This window comes from Otolemur garnettii, unplaced genomic scaffold, assembly GCF_000181295.1.
Source record: "Otolemur garnettii isolate 467f Iridium unplaced genomic scaffold, OtoGar3 scaffold00077, whole genome shotgun sequence".
In the NCBI taxonomy this organism is placed as follows: domain Eukaryota; kingdom Metazoa; phylum Chordata; class Mammalia; order Primates; family Galagidae; genus Otolemur; species Otolemur garnettii.
The window spans coordinates 1021792-1046439 of NW_003852472.1; the positions used below are offsets into that span (position 1 = coordinate 1021792).

General features: G+C 55.6%; 1 protein-coding gene across 1 annotated transcript; it reads left to right on the top strand.

Annotated features, from left to right (window-relative positions):
* Positions 1-439: 439 nt before the first annotated feature.
* Positions 440-24648, top strand: SH2B2 (SH2B adaptor protein 2). The gene is given in 9 exon segments (XM_003794174.2): positions 440-539; positions 13204-13943; positions 17246-17347; positions 19028-19119; positions 20337-20428; positions 20523-20693; positions 21178-21386; positions 23643-23814; positions 24264-24648. Coding segments are annotated over 9 exon segments (2007 nt in total). The 3' UTR covers positions 24593-24648.

Sequence of the window (24648 nt, forward strand, 5' to 3'; positions counted from 1 at the left end):
CATGTGGGTCCCCTCAGCCCCAGATGGAGGGAGGGCTTCCTCTTGGTATATATTTGCCATCAAGGTAGCCTGTGAGGCTGGCTTCAAACCCACTTCCTACCCTGCTGTCCACTAGGCCAGGGTACCCTGTGCTATCTCTATCTCAGTTTTCATCCTAAGCAGTCTTGAGCATGTGTACCCAGGGGCCCTTCTTTAGGATTCCCACCATCACTCCTCATCATCTCTCTAATCAGAACTTCTTCCAAGGCCCCAGAACCTCCTCCTATCCTCAGGGACTCAGGATGAACCTGTCCTCCCTGACTCATTCCTGTCCCTGTGACAGCTGCTCTTGGCCAACCACACCCCCTCCACCCCCACAGCCACTTCCACATCTCCCATAAGTTCCTCATTGTGGGTCAGAGTCACTCTGAAGCCATCTCCTCCTCACTTCTCCCTGGGGATGGATCAGAGCTATTGTCCTGCCCATGGCTTTCAATTCCAGGACCCTCTCTAGCCACTGACAGCCCACCAGCAGAGCTCAGCCCATCACTCTGAATCAGGTTAGTCCACTATGGCCCAGGCTCTCCCCTCTCTGGGGAAGGTGGAGGCCACAGCCAGGCTTCCCAGGGTGTGCAGCCTCTCTCTCTCCCACTTTGTGGGCAGTCAACCCTTCATCTGCATCCCACCCTCATTCATAAGTGTTCTGGTTCCTAGCCAGGCATCCAGGCCTGTGTGCAGCTCTGATCAAAGGCTGGACCACTGCCTAAGTTTTCATTGAGTGTTAGCTTGCCAGCTCCTGGAGGGAGCAGTGGGGATGTGCCTGGCAGGGAAGGGACCGATCTTGTTCAGTGCCTGTGGAGGGCAGCAGCAGTGTTTGGGGCAGGGCTCTAAGCCAGTCTCCACCTTCAACCCTCAAGACCCCACCCTTTGCATCCATAAGAAGGAGATAAAAACCCTGGCCTGGCCTGCTTGCTGGGAAATGAGATGTGAAAGGGGTGAAAGGTTAAAGGAATCTCTACAAAGGCCAAAGGTCAGCATGGGAAGGCAACAAATGGAGGGATCTCCTCCAACCAGGGAGACCCTAGCAGACACAGAAATGCCAGAGGTGGGTCAGAGACAAGCCTAGGAGTGCTGAGGGCAAGGAGGGAGAGGAGGGGAGAAGGCACTCAGGAGACTTCCCCAGCTCTCCCCAGGAGCAAGAAATAGGTCTTACCTCTAACTGGCCCATTCAACACCTCTGTTCAAATTGATGTCCTCCCCACCCCCACTCCTCTCAGACCCCTTCAAGGCCTGCTAGAGTCCTGCACCTCTTTGGGGTAGTCTCCTATAATATCCCCCCACCCCAGCACCAGGAGTCGGACCACAAGTGCCTGCAAAGCCCAGCAGGACTCTGCCCTATATTAGGCTGGGCTCTCGATCCAAGCAGGGGTGATGAAGCAAGGGCTGTCTGTGGTCTCCCATCACCCTCCTATGACTTCTGACACCTCTCCCTGTGGCAGTAGTATCCCCAACTGTGAAGGTTGGGTGGTGGAGACACTGTGCTCAGGAGGGCTGGAGGAAGGGGGCGTAATGCTCGCCCTCGGGATTTATGAGAACTAGACACAGACTTCCCCCACCCCCACTCCCCTTGCGACATCTGGCCCTCCTCGAAGCTCCCATTGTGAAGCTCCCATTGTCCCTGTGGCGGAGCGTCTGGCCACAGCTACAGCCCTCGCGGGGCTCCTGTCACCCGGGAGCGCTCCAAGGCATCCACACCCTGTACACCCCACCACGCAGGACACCCACCCGGCCCCACCCGCCGCGCTTCCGCGGCCACCACCTCCACGCTGGGGGATTCCAGCGCCTGGCCTGGAGCTGGCTCCATGACACAGGGAGCCCCCTTCCAGATGGACCGCTATAGGCCCGTTAGAGGAGTCTCTAAGCCCCAGGACCGGGCAGTCTGGGCCCCGCAGTCGCCGAGAGAAAGCGACCTTTGGCCGCGGTCCCCTCTCAACGTTCGGCGGAGGGCGGGGGGGGCGCGGCGCTAGGCAAGCGAGGGCGGGGCTCGCGGCAGGGGCGGGGCCGGGAGGCGCGCGCGGCGCGGGCGGGGGGCGCAAGGGGGAGCGGGCGGGGCGCGCGCCGCGCGGGGCTGGACTTGGAGCGCGCTGGGCTCAGCAGCCAGAGAGCAGCGCGGGGGCCGCGCCAGGACCGCGAGGAGCGCACGAGCCTTCGAGGTTGTGGACGTGGGAGGGAGCAGACGCCGACGCCGGCTCCCCCCTGGAGGGAGCCAAGCTAGCCGCGAGCCATGAGCCGCTGGGCTCCGGGAGCCCGGCCGCGGTCCGGGCAGCGCTCCACCAGCGCCCCGGCCCGCGCGGCCGCAGCTGCGCGCCTGTAGGTATGGCCTGTTTGTCCTCAGTTCCCTGTCCCCTGGACCCTCATCCCGGACCCCATCTGTTCCTGAGGACTTGCGCGTGTGTGCGTGCCGCTGCCCCATAGAGCGGCCGCACGCGCTCCGGTCCGCGCGTGTCGTCTTTGTGTGCGCGGGTGGGAAGAAGAAGGGCGAACGAGGGAGGGGATGCGCCCCGAGCTGGGATCGGCTCCCAGACCCCCATCCCTGGCGGGGCGGGGAGGGGCTGAGCTGCTTCGGGAGCAGCTGCATCCCCGCCCCCTCCTAGGGCCCTGACCCTGGGGCGAGCGCCCGGAGCCCTCAGGGGAAGGGGTCTCTGGCTTGGGGAGGAGTCACTCTGGTCTCTTTCCTAGACTGGGCGGGGTGGGGGGGATTGTCAACCTAGGGTGAGGGCCATGCTGGGTAATCGGGAAGGACCCCATCTGGGCCACACTCACTGAGCTGGCACGCCCTCATTTCGACCCAGGTCCCCTTTCTCGGCTCGCCCACCGGGGAGGTCCACAGCAGCCCCATTTAGTGAGGGGGATCGACCAGGATGCTCGAGAGGCCGGCGCCTTTAAGAAGAGGCGGATTCGTGCCCTCCATTCAGGCCCTTCAGCCTCGGCCATTGATGAACCTGTGAGCATTGATGAACCTAACAAATCCCGCCAGCCCAGCGGACTGAAACCAGGCAGAGCCAGGTGACCCATCGGGTCCCCAGCATCCCTGAAGTGGGGCCTTCAGAGAGAAAAGTCTGCAGTGACGGGGCCTCTCAGGATCCAAGCAGGGCAGATCGGGCAGCTTCTGGCCAAGACAGTGAACGTGAATAAGCCTTAATTTAAGTTCACTTCCAGTTGGTGCAGGGGAGAGTCTCAGGGTTGGCTGGCGGACCTGGGTTGAACCCTACCAATGAGCTTTGAGCCAACATTATCTACCTGTTAAAGTAGGGCTGGTGCTGCCTGCCTCCTAGCTGGGTGACCGACAAGAGTTGCCTCCCTCCAACACCGGTCCCTGAGCATGGCATGAGCGAACTCCTCTGGGAGGGCAGCGGGCCAAGGGACATGGCTTCTCCTGGCTTCTCCTAGCTGCTTTGGCTGTCTCTTAATCTAGCCCACTTACTCTGCCCCACCTTGAACAAATCTCTTCCCTCCTGGCTTCCCTGCTTCATGCAGGAAACCATTAATTTAGGAAGTGACCTAGAACTTTTCAGTACCAGGAACTTTGGAAGAGCTCTGGCAGGGACTGCAGCAGTATTTTTAGGTTAGCGTGGATCAGGATATTTCCGGGGGTCTGTGAGGAAAAATTTCCGACTAGCTGCTTCCTTCTACTCTTCTCTCTAGAAGTCTATCCCACCAACATCCAGGAACACACCCGCCCCCTGGGTGTAAATGCAGGTGGCCAAAGCTTCTGATGCTTCTAGGTAATGGAGGAATTGAATACACATGCTTAATTCTTATCATTGTGGTGAACACCTGCCTAAACTTTGTAAACTCTTCCCTACATAGTGTGGGTCTCCTAGGAAGGACTCCTGAATACACATACAGCCCAGGGGTGGGCCCCTCTTCACAGTGTTGGAAGTGAGGCTTCCACCCAGATGGAGCCTGGGCCTCCCAGGGCTGAGCATTTAGTTTTGAACTGACTCGTGCCAGGCTAAGGGCATTGGTGTCATTTCTCATGTTACTAATATTATCCTCACTTTACAGAGAGGAAGACAAATTTAGGGATGTGAAATGACTTGTCCAAAGTCCCTCAGCCAACAAGCAGGGCTCCAAATCACTTCTCTCTGACAAGAGCCTGAGTCTTACTCCTTGCACTGTCTGCCCAGCCCAGGTTGTAGGGAAACGGGGGTTTAAGTGCCTCTGGCCTCCTGGCTGCCGTCCCATGTGGTTACGGTGCAGTCTTGTAGCTTGCTGATTTGCACTGTTCATGTGGAGCTAGAGGGCTCCGGAGTGGCTTTTCTCCTCCAGTCACCTGGTTGGGTCTGTTTTTATGGCTGTCTCAGGGGATAGCAGGTGTGACTCCTCAACATGAGGCCACAGCCCACACTGTTTGGGGAGAGCAGGCCAGGCATTGCTGTGTGGGAGTACAGCATCTTTCATTCCTCTGGGCACAGCAGAGCTTGTGCTCCATTCTCCAGAACCTTCCACCCCTCTGAGGACAGAGCAGGTATAACAGCCAGCCAGGGGCTCACAATCTGGTGGAGGAGACAGGCCACAGCCATGTGGTGTGGTGATGGAGCAGGGGGAAATGGTGGAGTGGACAGGATAAAGGAGGTATGTTTCTGAGGCCTCCAAAGGCTCTGGGGCCTGCCAGCTATTGAAGCAAAGGGGTGGCAGTAGGTAGGGCAATGCTGGGCTCAGTACTGGGACTCCAAGCAGGAGTTGGAGGAAGAAGATGTATTAGAACTTGGAAGTGGTGAATTTGAGGTAGCTGGAGATCAGTCAGGCTGGAAGCTGGGGCTCAAAGAAAGGACCAGGGAACCTTCAAAAGCACCTTCAGTCCCCAGAGTTCTGGGATCCAGAACTGAGAGGAGCCACTGGAGGTCTCAGTCAGGAGTCACTAGTGACACACATGAAAAAAACCAGCAGGCAGACTGCTAGGCTAAAGGCATGATTGGTGGGAGCACATCCTGCAGGTTTAGGGGTCTGGGACAGGGCCCAGGTGAGGTCCTTGGCACTGGGAGAGAAGAGGCTGAAAGGCTTAGGCTAAAGCTGAAAGGGGGGAGCCTCTGCTCTGTAACCCCAGGAAACCAGGATGAGGTGGGATAGAGCAGAACCAATGCAGCTGGAGTCAGCCCAGCCTGCTCTCCAGTTAGAGTCCATCTAGGAACTGTCCAGCACTGGCCACTCCTGAAGGAGGATGGGGCTACTCCTTGAGCCCACTGGCCCTGGCTTAGTTTCTTGCCCTGGCCCCCACTCCCTGCTCATGACACCTACCTCCTGCAGGGCTCAGCCAAGGGTTCCCCTGTCCCCCTACCTCTTCTCTAAGGATGAACACCTCTTTTCCTAAAGAAGGGACTGAGTCCTCCCACTGTGCCCTGAGGGGCGAGCACCCCAAGAATAGGTCCCTGGTGGGAGTGGCATGTGCTTCAGAATGGGACAAATCTGGAATGTGGATACACACTCCCCTCTGCCCATTCTGTGGCCCTGGACCAACCTACCAGGGACCTAACAGCGTGGAAGCCAGTACAAATCCAGTGAATGATGGGTTGGTCACCTCCCTTCCCAAACCCTATTTCTTCATCTGTACAGTAGAGAAGCCTTTCTTACAGGAACAATATGAGTGAGGAAGGGTTTTAAACAGGGGCATGGCTCAGTTAGATGTGTGTACCGGAAAGCTGACCTTGGCCACACTGTGGAGGCTGGGTTTGTGTATTGGGGGGAATGAAGGGGTTCTGCAGCTGTCTGCCAAAAACAGAGGAAAAGAGGGAATAGACACAAGATAGTTAGGAAGCAGAAGCAGAGGAGCTTTGATTTTTCAACAAACTACTCTTGAATCTTCGTAACAGCCCCATGAGGTTGGTGCGGCTCTTACCAACAGGTAAGACAGGGAAACAAAGGGTCCAGGAGCCCAAGAGGTCACACAGTTAAGAAGCAGGAAAGCTGGGATTCAAACCCAGACAGTCTGACTCCAGACCTCAGGCTTTTAACCACACTAGTGTCCCATCTTGTCAAACGACCAGATGTAGATGGAGGAAGATGCCCAGGCAGTGGGGGTCCTTGTGATGCAGAGCAACTGAGGCAGATATAGCTGTTAGGCCCCCAGGGCTGAGAGTCTGCAGGACCCAGAGCCAGCAGGGTTTTTATGGTTGGGGTGTCAGTAAAAGCTGGGAGCTCATTAAAGGGCTCCCACCCTCCCATGGTGGCAAAGGCTGAAAGTTTTATGTAGGCATGAAGGTGCCTATATGGAAGAGCAGCTATGGAAACTAATGCTCAGAAAAGCCAAGACCACTGAGTGCCCCACCCACCCACTCATACAGGGGCATACAGGTCCTGAGGGCTCTTAATCCATACCTCTCCCTGTCACCAGTCGGAGTCCCCCCACTGCCACTCTGCAGCAAGATCCCAGTAGATTCAAAGGTGTTAAGATCAGAAATCATGCCCACTTCTGCCTTCTGCCAGGGTTACGGGGTAAGCACAGATATTCTGGGTGGGAAGTGTGAATTCCAGCCACATCCTCACTTTGGTGGGAGGCCCTGGTTCAGAGCCTGCCTCGTGGGGAATTGGTATCCAGAGAGGCAAGGAGCAGGGTGGACCTGAGAACTAGCGTCTACATACCCAGCAGTGAAACAGAATGTGCCCTGTGTGTTCTCTCCCTTCATCCTTAGGAAAGAGGAAGATTCATGCCCAGTCAGCAGGCGGACGTCTCTCCAGGCTAGAGGGATGGCCTGCCCAAAGTTTGTCTTTGTCCTGCATGGAGAAGGGTTCAGGGAGGAAGCTGGAGGGGTGGAAGGCACTGCCCCACAGAGGCCAAGGGCAGCTAGAAGGACAACAGGATGGAAGGAGCCTTCATTGTAAATGTGAGGCTGGGTGGGCCAGGCCAGGCCAAGCTAGTGTTCCTAAGATCCTGAGGAGCCTGCAGGGTAGAGGACATGAGCAGGCATGGTTGGGGCCACCTTCCCAGAAGGTGGAGGAAAGAAGAATGAGACCTTGTCTCTTCTTGTGTTCTGGGGCCCCAACGCAAGAAAGCCTCAGTTTTTCCATTGTGAATGGTTCATTGCTGGTGGGCAGCGCTGGCCAGCCCAGGCCAAAACAGAGGATCCTTAGTTCTGATCCTTTCCCCTTTCATGCCCTTGGTTGTAAGGGTGCTCTTCTGAGGATGGAGCTGAGGGGAGGGGACAGGAAGAAGGGGCACCATGGTGCGGGGAAGCTTCCTGCACCCTGCCTGGGCGGACTTTTAGGGTGCTAGGTGGCTAATCTGTTGTGGAACCACAGATTGTCCTTTCTCTCCCTGGACTCCATGGCCTCCTATGGTGAGGAGGTGCTGGGGGTGCCCAGCTGGATATAGGCGGGGCTCTGGGCTCGCTCCGCCCCCCAGGGCCGCTGCCTCCCTGCGTGGCACATTGATTAACCCTCGGCTCATTAGCGTGGGGGTGGGGACACACGGCGAGACAAACTCATCAATATTTTAAGGAATGACGGGGCGGTGAGGTCTGGAACTGTGCGTGGGTGGAGGCTGAGGACCGGCCCGTTTTTTGCCATCTCCAATTGTCAAAGCTATTTTTACCACCGGAAACCAGCTGCCCCTCCCGCTTGTGGTGACTGGTCCATGTGTCTAACAGGGTTGGGGGCAGGGGTCTCCCGCCTGGGTTCCTAGTCATGGGGTAAGGAGAGGCCACAGCTTGAAAGAGCCATTGGATTAGGTTTGCCCTGCCCTCCTTCCATCCCCTGCACCACCCCTCTAAAGCTCTGTCCCATACAAGATGGTAACAAAAACTATTTTTTCAGGAGCAGCCAAACTCCCGGCTAAGTAAGCCTAGAAAAAACAGGCAAGAGGGTGTAGATTGAGGGTGAGCTGGGCACCCAGTGCACCATGTAGGCCAGCACCATATGGAACCTGCCTGGGCTCCCTTTGTCTCAAACCTCAGTCTTCAAAAGGAGCCTGTGAACCTGGTGAGGCAACCCCTTAGCTCACCCTGGCCCATGTAGGGTGACAGCAGTATCCCAGTCTTCAGTGTCTACAGACTATCACTACTGCATCAGAAGAAGTGGCCACTGCTCTAGCACCCCATTTCCCTAGTGAGGAAGCTGAGGCCCAGTAGACCCAGGGCCTGGCCCAAGACAGACCCTAGATCTCCCAGTACCCAACCCAGCACTGCCCCAACTGACTCAGCTGGTCTTTTCTAGCACCCTGAAGCCATAGGAACAGAGCTAGGACCCTGACTACAGAAACAAGGATGTCAAGGGGCTCAGAGACAATGGGAGCTCAGGAAGGGAGAACACCAGTACAGGGAGAAGGTTCCTGGAAGAAGAGAGTGTTCCAGGAGGAACAAGCAAGGCAATCCAGGCAGGAGTAACCTAAGTGGACTTAGGGAGGTGAGAACTCCTACTCGGGGAGGAAGAGCCCAAGGCTGGCTGGATTCCAGCCTAGACAGTGGGGACAGGGGTGAGGTGGTCCACCTAGCTTCAGCTCTCTGGGTTCCTTTCCCCATCAGGCCCTGCTTTTCCCACATCTGGAACTGAGGTCACTTGTACAGTGACAGAGGACTCTGATTGATTGATGTCACACTCCCTGGTCCCTGGAGAGAGCTGGAAATGCCTCCTGGCCCTGCTCAGAAGTTAGGGGAGCCATGGCCCTGCTTGTAATATGGATTATAGCATAACAGAGACGACTTCCTATATTATCCTTCCATGGAGGGGCAGCCTCTCCTTTCCATTTTTGAAGTGAGGAAAGTTAGGCTTAAGAGGTTAGGGATGTGGTCAGTGTCACTCGCTGGGGGAGCAATAGGCAAGTCCTGAGCCCAGGTCAGCCAACCTGTACCTAGTCTCCTCCCCAGTTCTTATCTTCCAACTCTGTGCCTTCTCCCTGCCAAGGGTTTTCCCAGCCGGCAGGAAGAATTGGAAGAGGTAGGATTTGATGCCTGAGAACCCTGCACTGGGGCTGACCTCCTGCCTGCCCCACAAAGGGCATAATTATCTCACATAGGCACACCCAGCCTTCCCCGACTACCATGTCACCTGCTCTGGCCCCTTGCTGGTCCCAGAGATGTAGAAAAGAGGCGGCCCCATGGGGAGCACTGGGCTGCTGGGTGAATGAATAGGCTTGGTGCACAGCAACAGGGCCTCCTGGGCTCACCTGCAGCCCCACCTCCATCCCAGGAAATGCCATCCCCAAGGGTCAGACAAAGGCCTCAGCCTGGACTCACCACCATCTCTGAGAAACTATGATGGTGGTGGCAGGTGCATTCTTGCCTCTACCCCCAGGGGAAGGAGCAAGTGCCAGGAGCCTGGGATATGACTCAGGCTTACTTTCTGGCCCAGAGGATTTCCTATGCCACATGGGGAGAGAGACATGAAAATGGATACTTTGACCACCCTACAGTTGATTCCATGCTTAAGGGGCATACTGGGGGGAGACTGCAGGAGCTCAGAGGAAACACTTAATACCAGCCTTGGTCAGGGAGACAGGGGTGGTAGTGTCAAGGAAGGCTTCCTGGGGGAGGTGGCTTCTACATTAATTATTGAAGGGTTATTAGGAGTTATCCAGGTAAAGGAGGAAGAGCAGGGTAAGAAAAATACCAGGCATGAGCACAGCTCATGGATTCCTCAGCCCACACTCTGCCCTGACCCTTCTAGACTCTGAACACCACCCCCACCTAGCCCCCAATGTCCTGATAAGTCCTGCCTCCAAGTCACTGCTCAAAAGGCCTACAGTGCCCTCCATGCCCTCTTTGCAGGCATGAAGCCCAATGCAAGCCCCATCTCATGAAGGAAACCTTCCTAATTCCCTGCTCCCCACCCTCCAGTACCAAGGTAGGAGTCCCTAGGAGACCACTAGTTTAGAAACTTGTCTAGATGCTAAGGAGCTTAATCAGGAGGCCCTTCTTCCTCCCTGGAACTGTCCTGTGGTTTTCGACTGCAGATCGATGGCCAAGGCTGCCCCAAGGAGACAGGGAATTCCCACAGTGCCCTATGGCCCAGAGGCCCTGAAAATGATCTCACGCAAGTAGGGCAGCTATTTTTACCTGGCACTTAATTACAGGGTTTGGATCCCAGAGGAGAAATAAGATGAGTTGGTGCTCCCAACAGCTATAAGGGAGGGGTATGCTGGGAACTGAGGATCCTGGGAGGGCAGGCGAGGCAATAACCCCACATCTCAGCTCCATGGAAAGGCAATCCCTTCTCCCTAACACTGGGCTGGCCCCCTTAGACAGGGGCTCCCCAGGGCAGGGCCATATCACCCTACTTACTTGCCAGCCATTGGTGATGATGGAGACTCGATGAAGGGGTGTGTGCACACCGTGGGCTGGGCCTGTGCTCCCAGGGGTGTTGGCCGTGTTGGGAAACAAGTAGGCAAGACCCCCAAATGATTGGACCTGCAACACATAGTTTGGCACTCTAGAAAGGTGAAGGATGGGAAGGCCAGGAATGAGGAGGAAGCTGGGGTGAGTAGACAGCAGAGGTCCCTGGATTGGGACCTCTTCAAGTTTAGATTTGGATAGGAACTCTGGAGGGAATAGGATTCCAGAATGTGAGAATACAGGTAGAAGCGTACAGGCCACTGTGGTAGAAAGAAATCTTGAAGTAGCAGGGCCTTTAAAGCTGGTGCAAAAAATTGATCGTGCTTGTTATAAACACTAGGTCCTTAAAAAAAGAAAAAAGGCCAAAAAAAAAAAAAAAACTAGTCATATGGTCATACAATAATCCCCTTTATCCAAGGCTTTACCCTCTGAGGTTTCAGTTACCTATGGTCAACCGAGGTCCCAGAGATTCCAGAAGTAAATATAAGTTTTAAATGACACACTGTTCTGCTCTTGCCCCATCCCACTCCTTTTGCCTAGGACATGAATTATCCCTTTGTCCAGCATGTCCACACTGTATGTGCTACCTGCCTACTACTTACTTAGAAGCCATCTTGGTTATTAGATCAAAAAGTCATAGTAGGGGGGTTGGTGACTGTGACTCAGTGAGTAGGGCACTGGCCCTATATATAATGAGGGTGGTGAGTTTGAACCCGGCCCAGGCCAAACTGCAACAAAAAAATAGCTGGGCATTGGGCTGCGCCTGTGGCTCAAAGGAGTAGGGCACCAGCACAGGTGGTGGGTTCAAATCCAGCCCCAGCCAAAAAAAGCAAAAAAATAGCCAGGCCTTGTGGTGGGCGCCTATAGTCTCAGCTACTTGGGAGGCTGAGGCAAGAGAATCGCTTAAGTCCCGGAGTTGGAAGTTGCTATGAGCTGTGATGCCACAGCACGCTACCAAGGGTGATAAAGTGAGACTCTGTCTCTTTAAAATCTGTCCCTTTAAAAAAAAAAAAAATCGTAGGACAGGGGCAGTGGCTCAAGCCTGTAATCCTAGTACTTTGGGAGACCAAGATGGGAGGATTGCTTGAGGCCAGGAGTTTAAGATCAGCTTGAGCAACATAGCAAGTGGCAGTCTCTACAAAAAGTAGGAGAAGGCTCAGCGCCTATAGCTCAACTGGCTAAGGCGCCAGCCACGTACACCTAAGGTGGTGGGTTCGAATCCCCAGCCCGGACCCACCAAACAACAATGACGGCTGCAACCAAAAAATAGCCGGGCGTTGTGGCGGGCGCCTGTGGTCCCAGCTACTTGGGAGGCGGAGGCAGGAGACTCGCTTGAGCCCAGGAGTTGGAGGTTGCTGTGAGCTGTAATGCCACGGCACTCTACCCAGGGGGACAGCTTGAGGCTCTGTCTCAAAAAAAAAAAAAAAAAAAAGTAGGAGAAAAAATTATTAGCCAGCATAGTGGCACCCACTTATAATCCTAGCTACTAGAGAGGCTGAAGCAGGATCACTTGAGCTCAGGAATTCAAGGCTACAGTGAGCTATAATTGTGGCCACTGCACTGTAGCCTGGGCAACAGAGTAAGACCGTATCTAACCCCCCCCCCAAATTATAGTATACATAGGGTCCCATGCTATCTAGTTTCAGGCATCCACCAGAAGGTCTTGTAACATGTACCCCTGGTATAAGGTATTTGGTCCACACTGGAAGGTGACCCCTGAGTTCCAGAGTCATGAAGACATGGGTAAGAATCCTGGAACTATATTGTCACTAACAAGCTGAGTGTCCTTAGGCCCAGTGTGGGCGCTTAGTAACGGCTGTGACTTGCCTAGCGTGCTGAACACGTTCACTTATGCATTCAGTCAGTATTTCCTGAGTTCCTGCCATATGCCCAGCACTGGGGACACAGTTATAGGACTGTCAAAAATCTCTCCTTGTGAAAATGGCTTTCTCATGGGGAAGGTAGGAGGCAGAGGAAGACATATAACCAAGCAACTGAATATATGGTACATCAGATGGCAATAGGAGAAAATAGGCAGAGCGCACAAAGAGTGCCAGAGGGAGCTGGGACATCTATTATTCTCAAAAGTGTGGTCAAGGAAAGCTGTTGGACAAGATCCTTGAGCAGAAACCCAAGGAAGGTGAGAAAGCATTGTAGAAAGAACATTCCAGGCACATGCAAAGACCCTGACATGGAAATATGGCTTTCATCTGCCTGGAATGGCAAGGAGGCAAGAGCAGCCAGGGGAGAGTGGCAGATCTTCCCAAAGAGGTAAATGGAAGCAGATTATGTCAGGCCTTGGGATTCATTGGTAGGGTTTTGGCTTTTACTCACAGTGTAATGGGGACCATTGCAGGATTTTGAGCAGAGGAGGGACCTGATCTGTCTAGTGTTAGAAATAGTGACTGGGTTCCTGGGTAGAAAACAGAGTTTAGGAAGATGAGGTCAGGATCCAGGGGACCAGTGAAAAAATTGAAGTACTGCAGGCAAGAGAAGGGATTTGGGGAGGCCAGGACAACCACCTGGAAGGGGAAAGGAGGAGGAGGAGTGGGCTATGGGTATATTTCAGAAGTAGAACCAACAGGATTGCATATGACTTATTCCTGTCCACCAGCTTTGGGGACTCCAGGTTATTGAGAGAAGTGAGGTCACTAGAGGTTGATTAGGACCAGACTTTGGCATCTATCATCCCAGCCTCCTCTGCCAGCCCCAGAAGTGACCCTAAAGTTCTCTAAGACCGGTAGGGGATGCAGATGCCACCTCCAGCCTCCCCAGGTGTCTTTGTCTTCACATACTCATGGCTTGAAGGATGCAGCCCTGGGGGCAGGGTATACAAATGGAGGGGACAGGTGAAGACGCTGGTCAGAGACCTGAAAGTCACAGCTTTTCTCTCCCGCAGCCACAAGTGGCTGCGATGGGACGGGAACCATGAATGGTGCCACCCCCGGCCCCGCCACAGCTGCCCCAGTCCCGGTGCCGGTCCCGGACTGGCGGCAGTTCTGTGAGCTGCACGCCCAGGCGGCCGCCGTGGACTTCGCTCACAAGTTCTGTCGCTTCCTGCGAGACAACCCGGCCTACGACACGCCCGACGCCGGAGCCTCCTTCTCCCGCCACTTCACCACCAACTTCCTGGACGTGTTTGGAGAGGAAGTGCGCCGCATGCTGGTGGCCAGGCGTGCTGACGCCATGGAGTCGGAGCAAGGGGAGACCCCGGCCCTCAAGGCAGCGGCCTACGGCCACTCTCGGAGCTCCGAGGACGTGTCTGCACACACAGCGACCAAGGCCCGGGTACGCAAAGGTTTCTCTCTGCGCAACATGAGTCTGTGCGTGGTGGACGGCGTGCGTGACATGTGGCACCGGCGTGCCTCACCGGAGCTGGATGGTGGCACTGCTCCACGGGCTGCTGAGCCTCCAGCGGAGCCACGTGACAAGTGGATGCGGCGCCTGCGGCTGACACGGACGCTGGCAGCCAAGGTGGAGCTGGTGGACATCCAGCGCGAGGGCGCACTGCGCTTCATGGTGGCTGACGATGCAGCTGCTGGCCCGGGGGGCACTGCCCAGTGGCAGAAGTGCCGCCTGCTCCTGCGCAGGGCTGTCGCTGGAGAGCGCTTCCGCCTCGAGTTCTTCGTACCACCCAAGGTGAGTACCCCACTCCTAGGAGGACCAAGAAGGCGCATGGGCAGCAACTGAGGGCACCAAGGAATAGCTTAGGGACCACATGACCTGATCTGGTTGACAGGAATAAGTATTCAGCACAGGAGCTTGGGACGAGGACCCAGTGCTGCCTTTTGGACAAGTGACTCCTTTAAGCCTCTGTGAGTGAAAAAGGATCCTGTCTGCAATGAGGGGGTTCTGGGCCACTGTTAGTGGTGGTGTTAAAAAGGCAGGCTGCCTGCCCTCCTTTCCTCTTCACCTTCCTGAGCTGAAGTCAGCAGGGATGGGAGCACGGGTGACAGCACACCCAGAGGGAGCTTTCTGGGAGATTCCTGTGTGATTCCATGGGGTCTGCTCATCCCCAGCTCAGCAGGGGAAAACTAGATTTCCTCCTGGCTGTTACCAGTGTCCTTGCTTACCTGGGTGCACCAGCCCCTCCCCCTCTTGGGGGTTGGCCATCAGACCCCTGGGGGCAGAATTGGGTCTGCTCCAGGGTGGCATATCTGCCTGGTTTGGAAGGTGGGGACAATTAATTGTTAACAATAGTACCTGCTGGCTCAGCACCCATAGCTCAGTGAGTAGGGCACCAGCCACATACACCTGGGTTCGAACCAGGCCCAGGTCTCCTAAACAACAATGACAACTGCAACAAAAAAATAGCCAGGTGTTGTAGCGGTTGCCTGTAGTCCCAGCTACTCCGGAGGCTGAGGCAAGAGAATTGCTTAAGACCAAGAGTTTGAGGTTGCTGTGAGCTGTGATGCCATAGCACTCTACTGAGGGCAACAAAGTAAGACTCTGTCTCAAAAAGAAAAAAATAATAGTACCTGCTTCCTGAGAGCCCACCTAGTATCTAGTCCTCATCCTTCTGGCAAGGTAAGCACATGTTCTCCAGGTCACAAAGTCCAAATGGGGGTGTGGCCTGTCCAAAGCCATATAGCCAGTGGATGGCAAACTGAGCTAATTATACCCACCACCCTGGGGGCCTATAAATGGAAGGACCACGGAGACAGAGCTCTCTGTGCACTGGGAGGTTCTGCAGGTGGGAGGTTGTGCTGGTGCAGCTACTAGCAGAACCACCTAAGCTCCCACCCACCTCAGAGCCCACTCTGTCCCCAGGTACCCTCTTAGTCATTCTTGGGCCCTTGGCTCTCTCTCCATGTCTCAATCTGTGGGTGACTCTAGGTGTTCCTCTCTCCCTCTCCTGCAGGTGCAAGGGAGTGGGCTCCCCAGAGCCGGGTGCCCCTGAGCTACATGGGCCCTGGAGAAGTGACTTCCCAGGCATACTCTCTGAAGAGCTTCCTCTTCAAGTCCCAAGACCCCTAGACTTCCTAAGGGCTTTTTGTCTGTCCTCCCCCACCTTTTAGGTCCCTGAGAGATACCATAGACCACTCCACTCCTTGTCAGCAGGGAGACTGGGGCCCAGCGAGGGATGGGGCTTGCTTGGGGTCACCCAAAGGGCAGGGGCAGAAGCCTAGGGCTTCACAGCCTCAGCGCAAGTGGCAGTCACAGCTGCCCATCTGTAAATAGCAGCTCTCCTGCCCATGGGGGAGGAAACACAGCAGCTGGTGCCCCCTTCCTCCCTAGAGCTGTCACTGTCACTGCTGGCAGAGGGTAGGGCTCCTGAGGGGTCACTGGGCCCTTCCCCTCCCCTCCTTTTTGTCACACAAATGGGGGATATTTGGAGTATTCAAGAGTGATCCCTGTGGGTAGGTGGATCACACCATGGTAAGAGCTGTAACTGTTTCTCAAATGTATCTGATCCCGGGAGATGGGCTACATGAGTGAGCAAGCCCCACAGGGCAGCCCTGCTGGCACCTCCTGCTGTCTGTCACCCACCCACAGTCCTGGGAGGCCTAGCTGCATCCTTGGAGCGGTCAGGAACTTGGGATCTGCTGGCACAGGAGCCCTTTCCCGGGACTCTTAGACTTCTCTGTCTTACAGCCCTTGATATGTCAGCCATGAGTCAGGTCTCTGGCTCCCTTCCCCTAACCTCTGCGAGAAAAGTCTCTGAACTCCAACTCCCCTCATATCCTTATGCCATGCCAACCCTGGGGGACCCAAGGAGGCTGGCCCCTGCCACTGGGAGAGTCACCAGGAAACCAGTATTTGCAGGACTGCATACAAACAATGGGGTGAGCATTGAGTGGGCCCCCAAGGAGGGAAAACTTGGGAGGCCTCAGGGCTCCCCAGGGCCCCAGGACAGGCACTTCTGAAGGTTTGAACTGAATGGGCATGGCTTAGAGTTGTGAAACTAGCTGACCATTCAGGAAAGTGAGTACAGTGGCATATGGTTGGAGCAGGAGGGAGGTAGCTGGACCAGGACAGATAGGCCTCAGTCACCAGGCTGGGGAGCCACAGAACCCCCAGTCCAGGCCTCCACTGTAGACCCTGCCCTGCCCCTAACCTCCCTGGCTGGTGTGGTAGCCTCACACAGGGGTCAGCCCTGCACCCACTGGACAGTGGCCAGTGCTACTAGGAATTCCCTTCTGCCTCCCCACCAAATATGCAGCCATTTCCCTTTCCTCCTAAGAAAGTCCCTGTCCTGAAGCCCAAGCCCTGCCGGGAATCCCAGTCTTAGACCAGCCCCAGGGGCCTCAGGGCCATGGCCAGGCACAAAGTGGCCATCCCAGGGAGCACTGCTAGCTCACGTTGGTGAAACTCTGCAGTATGGTTGGGAACACTAGTCCCTTTTATCCACACCTGGACACAACAAACAGGAGACTCTCATCAATCTCTGCCCTGCTCTCAAAAATCTAGTCTCGCGTTAGGAGACCAGCATTGTTTTTAATGAACTAGAATAGAACAGAAAATCTCACACTCCATCACACACAGGAAGGGTAAATACTGTCTGGTAGAACATTTGTTTCAGAGATATTTTTACCTATACATGTGTATACTGGGTCAAATATATTTCAAATATATTCAATGTCAAATATATTTCTTACTATGGGTCAAGGTCAAAAATGTGAAAACCACAGATCTGGTGGGTATACCGTCCAGTGGGCAGCACAATTGGTATTACCCCTCAGGCCTTGGAAGCAGGAGACTCACATCAATTTCAGGGCTGTCCCTGACTTGCTGTGTGACTATGGAAGAAGGTCCCTTTGTCTCTCAGATACACTTCTCTGAATTTCAATCTATGAAATGGGATGGGAACACCTCTGTGCCAGGGTGGCCATAAGCAGTCTAAGCTGAGGGCTGCTCTGATCCCTGGGAGCAGAAAGGGGTAGAAGAGGTTTCAGGGGCCCTGGGGCTATTCTGTCACTGCTTTTCCTCTGGCCTCCCAGGCCTCCAAGCCCAAGGTCAGCATACCCCTCTCGGCCATCATAGAAGTCCGTACCACCATGCCTCTGGAGATGCCAGAAAAGGACAATACATTCGTGCTCAAGGTAAGGCCACACCCTGGGCCTGAAATGCCTTTGGCTACCTTAGGCCACCTCCCTCATAGGGGTACAACTTGTCACCACCAGGGGAGTGAGGGTAAGGGGCCTAATGTCAAGTCCCAGAGACTGGCCAGCAGCAAAGCAGTGGGAGGGTGCCCTGGCAGTAAAGGGGAAGTCCTAGGACCCTAGACAGATGTCTGTCATATAGCTAAAACTTGAATCTAGGTCTGGGCTCTAAACCCAGGTGCCCCAGGCATTGCCTAAGATCTAGGCCCCTTGTTCCTATTTCCTCCTGGGTCTGGGTGAAGCTCATCAGGGTTTCACTTCCTCCCCCCTACAACCCCTTGCTGGAGCCAGCACACACCCATCCCATGGGTGGCCAGCCTGCAGCAGTTATGCAAATGTTCTAATCATCACAGGGCACTGGAGTGTGGGAAGTGGCCTAGTCCCACACAGGGCACAAAGGCACCGAGGGTGGGCAGGGAGGCACCCTGGTGGATCTGGGGGCATCCCATCCTTTTCCCAGGCTCCATGTCACTCTGGGGTTGCTGAGGACAGGATTCCAGGCTGTCAGGGCTTTGGTCCCTGTGATTCCTCGAAGGATCAGAGGATGTATGAGGCACAGTCCTTGGGGAGGCTTGGTTCCTCTCACTTGAAGCTACATGAGGCCCCCACCCTCTTCTCCAGACTCTCAGTTGGGTTTATGTTTTCGTCCTATTTGTTTAGTCATGAACCACTTACTCATTTGGCAAACATTTGCCAGCCCAATTTTCTGAGTCAGCCCAGGCTGAGGGCTAAGAACCCAGCCCCTGCCCACCTGGCACTCTAACATGCTATGCATTGTGCTTAGGAAACCTGAGGCAGAGGGGCCCACCTGCCAGCCCCACCCTAGGCCTCAGTTTCCCTATCCATTCAGAGAGGAGTTAAAGGTGATCTCTCCCAGCTCTGAGATGCCAGGAGTCCAACAAGGACATCTTGATAAAGGTGCACAATAGGAAGCTGAAACCACAAGCCCTGGGCATCTCAGAGACCTGGGTTCAGGTCCCAGCCCTGCCTCTAGCTGCTGTGTGACTTTAAACAAGTTACTCAGCCTTTTTGAACCTCAGTCTTCTCATCTAGAAAATGGGAGCAATATATAGCCTTCCTCCGCCTAGGAGGGGTTTATCACATCATAGATGTTCAAGATTACACTCTGAGCCTGGCCCCAATAGGGATGTTTTACCCTCTTCCCAATTAGATTTGCATATCTCACAGGCATGGCAGAGCAGCAGGCATTGAGGTATAGGAGCCCCTCAACTCTCTGGGGTGCTAGAAGCATGGGTTAGAGGGCTAGGCCACCCATTGGTCCTTCAGGCAGCAGGGCCTTCTCTGAGCTGTGTCTCTAGGGCCCAAGAACTTGAGGTCAGTGGGACTGGACAATGTCCCTTAAGGGGTGATCCAAGAGGGGAGGGGCTTCTGGGAATGTGAGCTAAGCTGTAGGCTGTGCCCTTGGGACCCTGGCCTGGGTTTGGAGTGATGCCTGATGATGAACCACCTGTCTTACTTTTGCTCATGCCTGTGAGCCCTGGTGGGAGAAGGCTAGGACAAGCCATTTGAGCCATTCTAGCCTTTTGTTCTGGGGTCTGAAGCCCCCTTTCTGAGGGTTGAGGAGGTGTGATCTGGACACCCAGCTACCCTCCTCCCCAGGTGGAGAATGGGGCCGAGTACATCCTGGAGACCATCGACTCGCTGCAGAAGCACTCATGGGTAGCTGATATCCAGGGCTGCGTGGACCCCGGGTGAGTGCCCAGGTGGCCTTAGGATGGGTAGACAGGCTGGCTGTGCCTTTGGTCCATCCTTCACTGGCAGGGAAGGAGCTGACCTTGAGAAATGGACTTTTCTCATGAAAGGGTCACCCCCACCCCAGGAGGCCCTGTAAGGTCTGCTCTGTAAGGCCAGGGCCTGGAGACCTAGAAAGAAGTCTTAAACCAAGTCTTGTCCTCACTCCACGAGAACCACAGACCAGTGGGAGGGAGATGAACAATGATGGAGGTGATAGAAGGCTGGCTGGAAGAGGTATTCACCTAACCCAAGGCTTAAATATAAAGAGTGGACCTGAGCCAGCCAGAGGGTGGGGGAGGACAGAGAACAGCCTAGCAAATGCTGTGGAAGTGTATCAGGGCCTGGGACTTGCAGGGACCTCAAGGCCTTCTGGGTAGCTGGCAAGGAGGATTCTGATGACAGCTCAGGAAGCTGGTAGGTTCAGCCATGGGAGCCATGCTAGTAATAAGCAAGGGCAGTTACGGTCAGCTGTGTACAGGAAGAGCGGCAGGGAGGCTGGCGCCACAGGCCAGGAGCAATCCCAGGCCAGGAGCTGAAGGAACAGGATGGCCAGCAGGCTGAGCATTTGGCAGCAGCTCTTCTGGCTAATGGGGTGAGCCAAGCCCTGGGGGGAGGGGCCACTGCTTCCTAATTAACAGCTTCATTTAAGGAAGCACAATTAAGATCCTGAGCACCTCCCAGGCCCCATCCCCAAAGCAGTTGTAAACCCTCCTCTGCCACCCTCCCAACCATCTGCTCTGCAAACACTCTCCCTGGCCCCTGTGAAGGTGAAGCTCACTTTGCAGAATTTTAGAGCTGGCAGGGTCCCAGACACTTCATGTCACAGATGGGAAGGGAAGGAGCTGCCCAGGCCTGGCCTACTACCATGCCTTCCCACCATTTGAAGGTCTCAATGGGATCCCAGAAGGAGCATAGCCCCTTGGGGTTGATAGGCAGGGGTCATGTGGCCTCCAGGGAGCTGCACCCACTTGGTGGCCCATCATTCACATGGTGGCCACAGAGCCAACTGAGGATGGAACAGAGGAACTTGGAGGCCAAGGGACCCCAGATAAGTAGAGGGGCCAATGCTGGTCATAAGACCACCAGCTACCTACCACCTGGCTTCCATAAGCAGCCTGTGGTCCATATCCAAGTGACATGGCCTGACATAGTTGTGGTTTTCTCACCTCCACAGTGACAGTGAGGAAGATGGTGAGCTCTCCTGTGCCAGAGGAGGCTGTCTAGCCAGCCAAGTGACCTCCTGCAGCTGTGAGCTCCTAACAGATGGTAGGTGGGGGCAGAGCTGGCCAGAGCAGTGGTGGACAAAGTTGGAAGAAGTGGACAGATAGAGGGATGTGCTTCTTACCTGCCTCTTCCCCAGCAGAGCTGCCCCGGCCCCCAGAGACAACAGCAGCCATGGGTGCTGTGGTGACAGCCCCCCACAGCCGAGCTCGAGATGCTGTCGGAGAGTCCCTGATCCATGTCCCACTAGAGACCTTCCTACAGACCCTGGAGTCCCCAGGCGGCAGTGGCAGTGACAGCAATAACACAGGTGCCAGTGGGGGCAGCCTGCTCCCCCTGCCTTCCTCTCCTGGGCCCTCACCCCTGGCTATTGCCAGCCATAGGCTCCCTCCAAAGTCCTTCCTGAGCCTGAGAAGTCATGATATCCCATCACACCAGATCCTTCACATAACTCCACAGTAGTTGTGGGTTTTATAGCAGACTTGATTTCAATAGAAAATTGAAATCAGAATGGGGTGCAAGGAGTCGAAACCTGGGATTAGAATAGGTGACAAGATTTGTTCCCAGGTTTGTTGCTGACTTACAGGGTGACCCTGGAATAGCCCATCCCCTCTCTGTGCCTCAGTTTACCTCATATGATTATAGTGGGTTGGGTCAGCTCCCTGCCTAGTTATAAAAGTATTCAGAAGTGTTTGACAGTAAAAGCTCAACAAGATGTCGATTCACCTCTCTCATTTACTTATTTGTCTCACTCTGTCCTTTCTCCCATATCCCTCACACTATCATCTCCGCAGGGGAGGAGGGAGCAGAGCCAGATCCTGAGGTTGAGCCTGAACCAGAGCTCTCCGACTACCCTTGGTTCCATGGGACACTGTCCCGGGTCAAAGCAGCACAGTTGGTGCTGGCAGGTGGGCCCCGGAGCCACGGCCTCTTTGTGATCCGCCAAAGTGAGACTCGGCCAGGGGAGTACGTTCTGACCTTCAACTTCCAGGGCAAGGCCAAGGCAAGTATGCTTGGGGGTTCACAGGAGTGGAACAGCCTTGGGGGAGCAGTGGCAGGTGGCCTGGGGCACGCTGCACATGCACAGGTGTGGCATGACTTACCCCTGGCCACCCGACCTGTACTCCTTGAATCATCTGTGTCCCACCCATACCTCTCAGAGGAGCTGTGGTCTGCTGGAGCTGGGCTTCTCCATTCTGCAGATGGGGAAGCTCCCTGCTGGGGGCCAAGCCCACAGACAGTCAGGCCCTTTGCTAACCCAACTTTGCAAGTCCCTTTGGCCCCTATGTCTCAGGGGTCCCATAGCTCTGGGGGTTTCCACCCAGAGCCCCACCTGCCCCCCAGGAACCCTACTTCTTACCTGCAAACTCTCACCAACTTCTCTGTCCTCAGAAAGAGCCATGGATGGGAAGCACAGACAGGTGGGCAGGAGGGCTGGGTAGGGACTGGGCGTCAGCATTGCAGGGGACCCTGATCTGAGACATGCAAGAGAGGAAGTGTTGAGGTGATTCAGATAGCCTGAGCAGAGGTATGACAGTGTTCCCAGATGGCAACCTCTCCAGAAAGGGAACTACATGCTATAGTGACCTAACATGCAAAGGAAAATATGAGAGAAATGTCAAATAATTATTGGACGGGAGGACAGCGTGACCAGAAAGGGCAGGAACCTCAGTGCCTCCCATCCCATGTTTCTGATAAGGAAACAGACCCACCAGCCCTAGCTCCTCCTAGGCCTTGATTTCTAGTCAGCCCAGGCTGGCAGGCTGGGGGCACCCCAGGACTTCTCCAGCCCTGCAGCTGATGCACAGTGTTTGCAAGGCCCCAACTGCCCTAACCCCCAGCTGGCCTCCAGTGGATCCCTGGCAGCTCTCTTTGGCAGCATTGCTCGACCATGGAGGAGGTAGCAGGTACCTCCCCCGGGGCACCTCCTTGGAAAGCAGCCACCCTTACCAGTTCTTCTAGCAACCAGGCACTTAACGCCATCCCTGGTGGCTCACAGCTTTCTTCTTGGCCAGCACCGCCACATGTGGCCTCCCTGGAGGGCCTGGATCTGATTCATGCCAAAGCCAGAGGCTAAAATGGTGCCTAGCCAGCCCCCCCCCCATGGTCCTCCTCCCTGAGATAAGACTCAGCCTTGAACCTGCCCCTCACCTCTTACCTTGGCTGCTCTTTTCCCAGAGTGGCGGTGACTGCCCAAGGCCCAGTGAGGTGTGGTAGGATGGAGCAAGAACCTTAACCTCCTGGGAACAAAAATCACTACTTTCTCAGAGGCAGCTCTTTCACTTTCAGATGATAAATGCCTGGAAGGGTTTCCTAGAAGATTGGAATGCACCTCCCTCATTTCCACTCACCCCTGGGGCCCAGCTCTGTCTGGGGCCTTTGCCCCCAGAACTCCTGCCCAGAGATGAGGGTGTGGTAGGACCTCACTATGCTGTTCTCAGGCTGACTCCTGCTCTGGGCCACAGTTAATATCCCCAAGATTGCTCCCAGAGCTCCCGACAACTTTTCACCATGCTGAGTGGCAGAACTCATTCTGGGATCCCCACCCCAGCCCACTGAGGGTTTCTCTGTCTTTATGTTGGCAGCCAGGCCAGTTCCCTTTCCTGGGCTTTGGCCACATACACACTCTCAAACCTCTGTCACTGACCTTCCCTGTTGCCACACATACCTAGAGATAGTCACTTTTCCTCTTATAGGATGCCCACTGAGCAAAATGGGGCTTAAGCCAGGGACATGTAGCTCGCCACTAGAGACCACAGGCCTATGGCTTCTTGCCCTGAGGCCACCGTGTTCTGTGGCCACACAGGTAAGGAGCATTAGCGATCATTCCTCTTCTGTGCTTCCCACCCCTCTGGGCTTGGGCTGTGCAGGATCAGAGGGCAGGCCCCTTGCTTCCTGAGCTAGGGGAAAACAGGAGTTTCTTCCTAGCTCTGTGTTCTGTGATGATAAGTGAGTCACCTCCCTGGCCTCAGTTTCCCCACATTTAATATAGGGACAGTAATTCCTACCTTCTAGGATGTCAGAGGGCTAAAGATGAGGGGTGATATGGATGCCCATGGAGTGAGTGCTCCTAGCATGGGGTAAATGCCTGCTCCCTTCTGTCCCAGATGGGCTCTGTTGCCATGGTCCCACACACACACAAATGGGGTTCATGTGTGAGGGGCTGGGATCTGATTCAGCCCCATCTGGCTTCTATGAGATTTATTCCCATAAAAACCCAAAAGACTCCACCATTGACCACACCCACCTGTGCCCACAGCACCTGCGCCTGTCCCTGAACGGCCATGGCCAGTGCCATGTACAGCACCTGTGGTTCCAGTCTGTGCTTGACATGCTCCGCCACTTCCATACACACCCCATCCCACTGGAATCAGGGGGCTCTGCTGACATCACCCTGCGTAGCTACGTCCGTGCCCAGGGCCCCCCACCTGGTAAGACGCACCTACCTAACTAGTGTGATTGCCCCAAAAGACAGGTGCCATCCATCCAAGCCTGGTGGGACGGGCCGGGATCCCCTAGCCCACAGCCTCAGGATGCCTCTCCTTCCCAGCCCCACTGAGGCAAGTGTTAATGAGGCATCAGGAAGGCAGGCCGAAGCGGCACCTGCAGCCGGTGATTTCTGGCCAAGGGAAGGGAGCCGCGCGGGCGGGTGGACTCCCCAACCCCGCACGGCGGTGAGCGGATGCCTGCGGCTGTCCGGTTGTGACTGGCTGCGCGCCTCCACCTCATCAGCTGCCCGGGAAGGTGGGCTGCAACCAGGAATCCCAGCCTCCGGCTCTGGCTCTGAGCGGGACCCCGGCCGCTCTACCCCCGCCCTGAGTCCCGCGCCCTGTCGGGCCTGTGCAGACCCTGCGCCGACGCCCCGCCAACTCCGTTGCAGAGCCGGGACCCACGCCCAACGCCGCGCCCGCGGCCCCCGCCTGCTGGAGCGAGCCGGCCGGCCAGCACTACTTCGCCAGCCTCGCTGCAGCCGTCTGCCCACCAGCCTCGCCCTCCGACGCTACCGCTGCCTCCTCGTCGTCCGCCTCGTCGTCCTCGGCTGCATCCGGGCCTGCTCCTCCCCGCCCTGCTGACGGCCCGCTCAGCGCGCGAGGCCGAAGTGACAGCGCGGACCGCCTGCTGGAAGCCGTGGCCGGCGGTCCGGAAGAGTCCCCGGAGGCGGCTGGGGGCCGTGCCCGGGCCGTGGAGAATCAGTACTCCTTCTACTAGCGCCCGCAGCGCTGGGGGGAGACGCGAAGCTCTTCAGTGAAGACATGTTATTAAAG